This window comes from Nicotiana tomentosiformis, chromosome 1, assembly GCF_000390325.3.
Source record: "Nicotiana tomentosiformis chromosome 1, ASM39032v3, whole genome shotgun sequence".
In the NCBI taxonomy this organism is placed as follows: Eukaryota; Viridiplantae; Streptophyta; class Magnoliopsida; order Solanales; family Solanaceae; genus Nicotiana; species Nicotiana tomentosiformis.
Genome location: NC_090812.1, coordinates 36,213,962 through 36,224,712, shown reverse-complemented (window position 1 = coordinate 36,224,712; position 10,751 = coordinate 36,213,962). Strand labels below are relative to the sequence as shown.

Here is a 10,751-nt window from a genome sequence, read left to right as displayed (position 1 = left end):
TCCAAGAACTCCCCACCTTGCTCTTGGGTGACTCGAACTCACAACCTCTTAGTTGAAAGTGGATGATATTCACCACTAGAGCAACCCACTCTTGGAGGGTGACCCTGTAGTGTAATACAAAAATAAAAATCTCGGGTTCAACTTTCCCTTTTTAAAGCCCATTATTTCTTAATGGGCCAAGTTGAAAACCTAAAATCTTATGGGCCCAACCCGACAAAATTGAAGCACCCTACATTTTTGTATTGAAATTAAGAAGAACCTTCTTTAATTCTTTTTTGGGGCAATGAAATTTCACAAGTCATTCCCCTTTTCCTGAATTTTCACTCTCTTTCCCGCGACTCCCCAACTCTCTCCGTCTCTCCTGTGTCTATATCTGTCAAATTATTCTCAACTGGGGTTTTTCTCTCTCCATACTTTTCATCCCAGGCGCGTCGCTCATACGGGTAAGCATATTTCTTATGTGTAGATATACTTGTGTGTGTACTGTTTCCCTATTTTACTGTGATTCGGGCTTTTTGGTCACATGGGCCTTAGAAGTTTGAAGTATTTGGATAGTGAGTGCTGTTTTCTCTCTCTCTCTCTCACAATTATAGAGTATGAACTCCGATTCTCATAATTGAATTTTTAGGGTTTCGGATGTTTTTTGATCTGTTTTTTGGTGTTTGAATTATGGATTTGTGTCAGTTCCTAATACTTTGACTACGTAAGGGTCTCTATTAATTGCTTCCCTTTGTTCGTTTTTTGGTAAAATTTGAGCTGCTTGTGTTACTTTCACTATCTGATACCCTATATTTTGCGTTTGATTATTCCGTCACATTTAAGAAATACGCTGACCCCACATGTGGGATTATACTGGGTTTGTTGTTGTTGTTGTTGTATTTAAGAAATATGCTCAGAAGGCAGGATTCTGGAAATATACCTACCTCCAAACTTTAATAGACCATTTGAGTTAAAAGCTCCCAAATGCGACATCTATGTGTTTTGTTTATTTTTATTTTACTTAATCGTTTACCGTAGATTAGTTGAAATTAGCTATTCTTTGTTGCAGATTTTGGTACCTTTATTTAAGCATCTGGTCTTTCTGTGGTTTTGATCTGCCACTAATCTCGCTCATAGCTGCTCCAAAAGCACATTAAGTTATAACTGAAGGTAAAGTTCCTTATCTAGAGCTGTTGCTATGCGACTTAATTAATAGTAAAAATGTGGTTTTCTATGTCTATCTTGAGAAATGCAGCATTTCCTTTTTACCATTTAGTACTCTTGTTTTGCTTTGTGAAAGTATATGTTATTTTGTTAATATCCACTTTGACTTCTGTTTATATGTATGCACACTTTTGTTTTGGGCGATATTGATGTTACTTTCCTTTTTTCTTGTATGATTATAGAGTTGAGATGAAGAAGACAAGTTAGAAACTTATGCTTATCACTTGACCAGTTAATTTATTAAGTTCAATCTGCGATGGACTGCAACAAGGACGAGGCCCTAAAGGCCAAAGAGCTTGCGGAGAAGAAATTGCTGAATAATGACTTTGAAGGGGCTAAAAAGGTTGCGGTGAAAGCCGAACGACTTTACCCTCAACTGGAGAACATTTCCCAGTTACTTGCTGTCTGTAATGTTCACTGTTCATCTCAAAACAAAGTAGTGGGATCAGAAAGGGACTGGTATGGGATTCTTCAAATTGATAAGTTCTCTGATGAATCGACCATCAAGAAACAATATCGTAGACTTGCACTCGTGCTTCATCCTGACAAGAATAAGTTGCCTGGTGCAGAGGCAGCTTTCAAGCTAATTGTGGAAGCAAATATGGTTCTCTCTGACCCAGTTAAAAGGTCTTCGTACGATAATAAGTGTAAAGTTCTATCCAAATCTTTCGTAGCAAAGCAACCACCTCATCAGGTTAATCGATATCCATTTGTCAGGCAAAACAATATTAACAATGGTTTCAATGCTCCGTTCAATACTCTAAATAACCGTCAATCTACACAACCAGCTTCATCTACAGTGCAGGAAACGTTCTGGACAGAGTGCCCCTCTTGCAAAGTTAGATACCAGTATTATAGTAATTATGTGAACAGTGCTCTGCGCTGCCAGAAATGCTCGAAGCCTTTTATAGCATTTGATATAGGTTCTCAAGGCGTCCCTCCTGGACCCAAATGGAGTCAGCCTGCATTTCAGGATGTGCCCCTTAAATCTAATCGCAACCAGTCTTTTGTGCAGAAAGAACTTCCTAACCAAGGAACCTCGAAAATGACTGCAGGAAGTGCTGGGTTTCCACCTACCCGAACTGGACCCCAACAGGGTCCAGAGATATGCAGAGGAAAGACTGCTCCAGTGTTTGAGGATATGAGAACCAAACGAAAGGATGAAAAGCGAACAGGTGGTATGAGAGAAGGAGCTGCAATGCCAAAGGTGGATCGCAAAAGCAGGAAAAGGGGTCGGAAGCAGACAGTTGAATCGAGTGAAAGCTCTGATACTTCAACCAGTGTCGAGACAGAAGATGTGGAGTTTGAAAATGGAAACAATCCACCTGCTGGACAAGGAACTGGACTTGATGCCTATGGCTCTAGGAGATCATCTCGGCGTCGGCAGAATGTTTCATACAATGAAGGTGTAAGTGATGATGAGAATGATTTGGCAAGCCCTCTGAAGAAGGCGCGGTCTAACCAGTCAGCTGGAGATAGTAAACCTCTGCAGAAAGAAGCTGTTGGTGGTGATAATCAAAGACATGCATGTGCAACTAGGCCGTGCAGTAATTCTGTGGAAAGATTAAATCAAAATGGAGTGGGCTGTCCTGAAAGGGATGTGCAAACCAACAATTTTAAAATTGGGACAGTTAATGGACAGGCTTCCGGACCGCCATCAGGTGGTGCCAAAAATATTGAACTTCTTGTTGATTCTGATTCCGAACCAGATACCATTTCTGATAGTAATCCTGCACAGGTGTATGATTATCCTGATCCTGAATTCAGTGATTTTGACAAGCATAAAGCAGAAAATCGCTTTGCTATTGACCAAATCTGGGCTTGCTATGATACGGATGATGGTATGCCAAGATTCTATGCCCACATTAGGAAGGTATCCAGTCCTGAATTTAATGTGATTTTCAGTTGGCTCGAGGCTCATCCAGAAGATCAAGGAGGCAGAGCTTGGGTCAGGGCAGAGTTGCCTGTTGGCTGTGGGAAATTTAAACGTGGGTGTACTGATTCCACTTCTGATCGACTTACATTTTCTCATCAAGTTCCGTGCGAAATGGGCAAGAGAGGTTTGTACGTTGTATATCCTAGGAAAGGGGAAACGTGGGCCCTTTTCAAGGATTGGGATATTTGTTGGACCTCCGATCCAAAGAACCATAGGAAGTACAAGTATGAAATTGTGGAGATTCTTTCTGATTATGTTGGGGATGTTGGTGTCCAAGTTGGTTACTTAGATAAAGTGACTGGTTTTGTTAGCCTTTTCCAGCGAACAAGGATTACTGTATCTGCTACATTCTTTGTAAAGCCAAATGAACTTTACAAGTTCTCTCATCGAGTTCCCTCTTTCAAAATGACTGGAACTGAACGAGAGGGTGTACCAGCGGGATCGTTTGAACTTGATCCTGCTTCCCTACCCCTTGATCCAGATGATATTTGGTACCCTGGGAAAGTTAAGGAAGAAAGCAGGACTTCAAATTCTCAACCTATAGAAGAAGTTTTGTTTGCTGTTCCCCCTGGAACTAGAGACAAATCCAGGACATCCGAGAATGCAACGATATCTCTGAAGTCTGGGGACTTGAAAGGCATCCATGCTACTGATGGTGAGTCTGCTAAGATTCGAAAATCTGCTAGAGGAGTGAACAACTCTGAGAAAAAGCAAAATAAGATGAGCTCTCTTTCTGCCAATGACAATCCTTCCACTGATTTTGATGATAATTGTGTTAAAAAGAACTGTCACTCAAGTCCCAGCATACCAAGTCATTTGTCATGTCAAGCTGATGAAGTGTTGCATTCACCCACAAAGAGCTTTGGTCTCGGCAACTCCTCTGGAAGCTCCAAAAATCCAATAACTTTATCAGATGAAAAAGGTTCTGAAGAAGTTTTTTGTGATTTTAGGATGGACAGATCTATGGGGAAGTTTCAAGTAGATCAGGTATGGGCTCTTTATGGTCAAAATAGTACATTGCCAAAGACTTATGCTCAGATTAAGAAGATTGTTCCTTCGCCATTCAAATTGCATGTAGTCCTTCTTGAATCTAGTGCAGGTCGTAAAAATGCTCCTCAGACTGTTTGTGGAACATTCAAAGTCCAGAATGAAAAATGTCAAGTCGTTGAGCCTAGTACCTTCTCACACGTGGTGAAAACAGTCTCTAATAATAGAAACAGGTTTGAAATCTATCCAAGAGAAGGAGAGATTTGGGCACTCTACAAGAACTGGAAAAAATCAGGTTTGGATCCAGACAAGTTTGAGTATGAGATAGTGGAGGTCATCGAGAATTCAAAAGACCGGATAAAAGTTTCATCCATGGTGCGTGTGAATGGTTTCAAGTCAGTCTTCAGGTCTCTAAGAAAACAAAGATTGAATCCTGCTATTCTAGAAATAAAAAAAGATGAGTTCGGGAGATTCTCTCATCAGATCCCTGCATTTCAGCTGACTGGGGAAAAAGGAGGGGTTTTAATAGGCTGCTGGGAGCTTGATCCTGCTTCAGTGCCATGTTCCCTATAAAGTGTTGCACCAATTATAGTGTGATGAGACTCAAATGTGAATTGGTTCTCCTGGATCTTGGCAGTGAAATCTTCCTCTGTTGCTCCATATCATCAGTTTATTGCTCGATGGTTGCATGACCTGTAGACATGACAGATTCTTCAGTTTTTTGCTTTACTTCGCTAGAATTCATTGTTAAGTGTAAATCTTAAGATTGTTCGCTACATTTAATAGGATAGTTGACATTTTGCTTGAATCAACTTTTAATTGCTGTATGTTTGCAACAGCAGCTATTAATATAAATTGGTCCTTTGCTCTAAGTCTGGTGAATGAATTGTATTGCCGGATGGTTGCTGAAACATGTAGCGACTTGCGAGGACATTAGATGGACAACATCATCCTTTCCAATGGCATTGTGGTTTATGTAATCCATCCTTTTCTGCTAGGGGAATGGGCAACTTGAAAGTTGCAGGCCTTTCTGGTTTTCAATCAGCTATTCTTTTGATACTCTTTGTGATCATTTACCTTTCAGTTTTGAATTGGATGACTTTGTGACTTGAGAGTTCAGCTATATAAAAAGAATGAATGTGTGTGAAACTAAAAATTCCAACGTGAACCTGTTAATCATATGTATTTTTAACTGGAACTCGGATATAAATATTCCTTTAAATGATTGGAGCTAAAGTTAAAAAAGATTCAATTCAAAATAAATTAAGTAGCATGATCTGACTATGTTGTTCGTATATCTTAATATCCTTAAAATAATGAATAACTTTAGATAAAATTGTAATATTGTAATTTGCCCTAATCCAAATTCGTATGAACTTCTAATTCTAATAAAGTTTAAACTTCTCCATAATATATCCCAACTATGTTTTGAAGTTTCAGACCATACCAATTCCCGAGTCTAGAAGAACTCTTTAATTTGAACTGACATCTTACCACTATATGAAATTTTTCGTTGCCTCATCAATTCTTTAACAATGCTTTGTATTGGCATGTAGAGGTAATTTGATTTTATTCATCACATGAATTCTCTCTATATAATTTATTCTATGTATCTACCTCAACGAAGAATAAATTATCCCATAATTATTTCATGCTTTTGTTATTTTATTAAAAAAAATTAGTTTCTTTCAACAAAAAGTGACAGAACTTAATGAAATTCCTATGGAGAAATCTTTCGTTACATTGCCCAATTACATTCTTTTATAATAGGTTGTATCAGCCATTAACATGCTCTAAATCGTATCTATTTAAGTAGCAGAACTATTTCATGCTCCATCCGTTTCCTTCAATAATAAAAATGGTCTGTTTTTATAATTAGTATTATGATACTATCATACCTCTATCTATTTTTTAAATTTTAATTCTCGTAGATGAACAGATGTATAGAATACGTAACGTAATTATAAATCTTTTCTCCCATTTAAACTAACTAGGTTTTAGTGTACGTGCGTTGCACGTGTTTATCGTGTTAATCAATAAAAATATATACAAAAAGAACAAATTTATTCTGCATGTACCCCATACACTCCTATAATCTAGGTAAACCGATATGTATTTCAGTAATCTTCGTAGGCCGTCAGCCAGACATTCCCAATTTAATTCCTTTTTCTTGAGTCCTATGTTTCTTCTCATCTCAAAGATTTTTATTTAACTCTAACTTATGCACCACATGAGAAAGTACGAACACTCTAAAAGAACTCATTCCACCTAATCCCTTCATAAATAATTGTATTTATGGATTACATAATTATATATATAGATCAAAGTAAAAATATAACATTTCAAAATTTAACATGTAAATAAAAAAATGAAAAGGGAAAAAGGATACTACGTTTTTGTTTGACAGAGTTTCCGAAAAATTACCCATAACAAAAGTAGTTAAGAGTTTCCTTTTAATGCACTGTCCTTTTCTATTTATGTATAGGAAAAATTAGAATTTAAAATAATTTGATTCCTCCTTGAAATATATATTTTCTTTTAATTAACTTAAGATTTTAGGAATTGAAGACATTTTAGTTGGTTCTCTAAAACGTACTTTTCTCATTTATTTAAGGTAGAGATTTTAGGAATGTGTTTTCTACTTTTCTAAATCAAGGTCCTAAATAGGAAAGTAATTAAATGAGTATTTTTAAATATTAGAAAAGTAAATTGAATGATTAATACTATATATAGGAAGACAATTAAATGACTATTTTGTCCAGTGTGAACTCTATTTTAAAAAGGTAAAAAAGACGAACGATATTTCGCTAAGGACCTTCGTGCTTTTAATATAACTAGTTTTAGTGTACGTGCGTTGCACGTGTGCATTGCGTTAATTAATATAAAACATATACACAAATTATTGAAAAATAGTAATGGAGGTTAAACTAAACTTAATATATGTTTAATGATGAAAATATATATTAGTAAATTGATACAATATATGGTTGAATTCAACATTTTCTGAATGAATTTTGGTGTAATTAGTTCTATCGAATTTATAGTTATAAATATTTTATTATATAAAATAAAAATATACTATGTTGTTGTATCTCATCTTGCATCTCTTTGTAAATTTTACGTTCATAATGTCATTATACAAAAAAATAATTATTCATTCAAAGTTAATCAAAATTATAGACAAGCCAAATGGACCTCTTTGTGTGTAAAAAAGTTGCCTGGATTCTTATTGATTTAAGTCTAAATTCCCTTATTTGCACGTTCATCCAATGCCAAATAAAAGTTAATACTATTCTAAACTCATTTTGAATGTACTTTGCTAATAACAACTTTAAAATTTCAAGAGTTCACAATGTTGAGGTCAATTGGGGGATGACAAATTTATAGTTATTCCAAAAGTTCTAAATACATTAGTTTAACTTAAGTTTAAAAAATTAATTGTAGTTACAATTTCACATAGTATGACCGTAGCTTAATTTATTTCTAAATTAACACCATATTAGTTCAGACTTTTAGAAATTTAAAGTTAAAATTAAATCAAAACTCTTAAGAAGTTAACAGGAAAAAAGCGAACATGCATTACTAATGGATGTTCCATATTTTTAGGTAATCAATTATTGGTAATTTGGAGAAAAAAAATACTATTACATACCTCATAGGCTAAGAATTTAAAAAGAAATTTAGGGGCCACGTACTAAACTCTAAAAGGATATTTATAAAAATTGGTCAAATAAGAAAAAATTTAATAAGGTAAATTTTAATTGAATTTGAAGTCCTAAATATTAGGATATTCTTAAGTAAAATTTTAGTTGAATTTGAAGTCTTAGATATTAGAAAAATAATTAAATGACTATTTTGTCTAGTATGAAATTAACTTTTAAAGGGTAAAAAGACGAATGACATTTCGATAGGGTTTCGTGCTTTTAATATAGTATAGATATAGATTAGCAAATTGATTATGCATGTACAATAATTTATAAGAAATAATTTCCCTATCACAAAATTAATAGAAAAGACTACAAAAGTAAATTGATAATTGCGCGGTACATAGTTTTATGTCTTTCCTTTTGTCAGTCTAAAGGTTGTTCATCTAGTTTTGTTATTGTGCTTTGAATAAAGAGGTTTCTAGAAAAAAAAATATAATCTACTATTTTTTGTGTTCCTTAATTGCCGACCACAAATATAAAAGTATGAATATAATATTGATGGATAAAAATATCCGTTTTATATTATTCTTAACGTAAATTTGTAGGTTATTCTGTTAAAATAATATTGATCAAATTCTAACAAAATACTACTTCTGGTTGAAATAGACTTCTTACTGAAAAATTAGGTTAGCCGTGAGTTGGGTCTTCAGGAAGAGTTTTCTTTAGCTTATTTTTTGTTTTATTTTATTTATTATTTTTATTTTTGGAAAGCAAACAATAATATGATAGCTAAAACAATAAAACAATCGAAGAAAATATACTAAAGTAAAATAAATTATTATTCCTATCAAGTCAAATTGTAACCAACTAATTGTTTATTATTAATTGTAAACAACTAAGCTTTTATTCTTCGAAAGCTAAATTTTATATATATATATATATATATATATATATATATATATATATATATATATATAACTTCACGTAGGATAAATTGTAATATCTAAAGCTTCAAATGACTAATAATAGAGTTTTTAAAATTTTATAATAGTTTTATTTCATTAAAGATGCAATTCCATATTGAATAAAATCGTAATATTTCATATTTTACTCAATACTTAGGATTTTTAATTCAACTAATAATCAACTAGAAATTATTATTTTGACTACAATTGTGATTTTAGAATAAAAATAAAAATACAAAACATTTTCCTAAACCAACGTGACAACTTCGAAACGTGCCAGTGTTGTTTTTGATTTAAAAGACTATCTTTTTCTTTTTTCTTTTAATTGGGGAAACGAAATTAGAGGTAACTCTCCCCTAGGGTTGTCTTACATTTTTTGGATAGTGTCTCGAGATGTTTAGACAATCGGTAAATTTACCTTGAGAATATGAGATTGTTAGTAAACACATTACAAAGAAAAAGGGGGAAAATCAATTACTCATATAATTTTTTAAGTTATTTAAAACACCAATAAATAAATAATTTTAAGGAAAGAAAAGGAAAAGATGGAAACTACAAAATGAGAAATCATTTCTAGATTAACCAAGACCATTCAGATAAAGTGAAATATTCTATATATAGTAGTTTTTCATTATAAGATCTTGAAAGATTATTTTAATATAGTCAGAAAAACTTAAAAATCTTGAGATTGAATAAGCAATTGGGTAAAATATTTATATTCAACAGTTAAGTTTATTATATTACTTATTAAATAACAAATATGTAATTCTAACAATATATCTATACTTAATATAATACTGAAAAAGAAAAACTAGACATTATTTGACTCACGTACCCTTGGCTGAAGATACAGATAATTTCTTTTTTATCTCTATTTGGTTAAACAAGATCCCTCTTCATTTAAATACTTACTTACTATTAATGGAAGAAAGTTTCAAGAAGTTTAAATAAGCTGCAAATGAAAGGTCACTAGAATCAGATAATAACATTTCAGAATACTTAAGTGAGGTAGTCCTGGATCTTCAAACTATTTTAAGCTCTCCGAAGTTTATTTACAACTATATTCGTGCAGTAATCTAGCATATTTTAGAAAGTTGTGGTAACATATTATGAATGCATATCAGACGACTTTAGAATTTAGAAGAATAAATGACAATTCATCTAATAATTAATTAATTATTTTTAGAGAGTACGGACAAGTTGTGTAAAAGAATATGATGCACCTAATCTTTATCAAAAGTCTAGATGATAATATTTCATCACAATAGAGAAATAATTGAGAAAAAAATCCATAAAAGTTTATGTGAAATTTTTTAATGGATAATAAAAAGAACTAAATCCTCATCAAGAGCAAGTTTTCAAAATAATATTATAAAAAGTTAATTATAACAGAGTATGATTATTCTTTGTCGATAAACTTGAAGGGATAGGAAAATATTCCTATAGCGTTCTTTGCATGCAAAATAAGGAGGTATAATAGTGTTAGCAATGTCAATAAGTGGTGTACGCGATTTTACCGGCGGTTGTATGACACACTCAAAATTTAACATACCTCTTTAAATAGCTGAGACTGTAAAGTCTCGTAAATTCTTTTAGTTAATTCCTACTAATTTTGAGTTTGAGAATGCAATGTAATTTATCACGACCCAATTTCACCTATAGGTCATGATGACGCCCAACACTAATAGGCAAGCCAACTAATAAATTAAACATATATAAAAAAAATTTAAATCCAAGAAAAATAATAAGACACTAAGTTCTACCAATGTGTGTGCCAAGACCTGGTGTCACAAGTGTATGAGCATCTAGTAGATTATACAAAACCACTAATACTGTCTGAAATAAAAATAGACAGAATGAAAAATACAAGGAGAGACACTGGTAGCTGCAGAACGGCTCAGAAAGGCAGCTCACCACTATGCCCCTGGATAACGTGGGTGTAAGACAATAGGTCCCCCACTAATACTTGCTTCAGGTCCTACACAAAAAGTGCAGCAAGTATAGTATGAGTAC

The 10,751-nt window shown here is 33.3% G+C and overlaps 1 protein-coding gene across 2 annotated transcripts; it reads left to right on the top strand.

Annotated features, from left to right (window-relative positions):
- Positions 1-270: 270 nt before the first annotated feature.
- Positions 271-4,998, top strand: LOC104108774 (uncharacterized). 2 transcript variants are annotated; one of them, XM_009617892.4, is made up of 3 exons: positions 272-443; positions 1,049-1,149; positions 1,386-4,998. In XM_009617892.4, the coding sequence occupies exon 3, from the start codon at positions 1,460-1,462 to the stop codon at positions 4,697-4,699; it is 3,240 nt and encodes a 1,079-aa protein (XP_009616187.1). In that variant the 5' UTR covers positions 272-443; positions 1,049-1,149; positions 1,386-1,459; the 3' UTR covers positions 4,700-4,998. The 2 variants fall into 2 exon arrangements, with proteins under 2 accessions (XP_009616188.1, XP_009616187.1); XM_009617893.4 differs by lacking the exon at positions 1,049-1,149 and having other exon boundaries at positions 271-443.
- Positions 4,999-10,751: the final 5,753 nt, after the last annotated feature.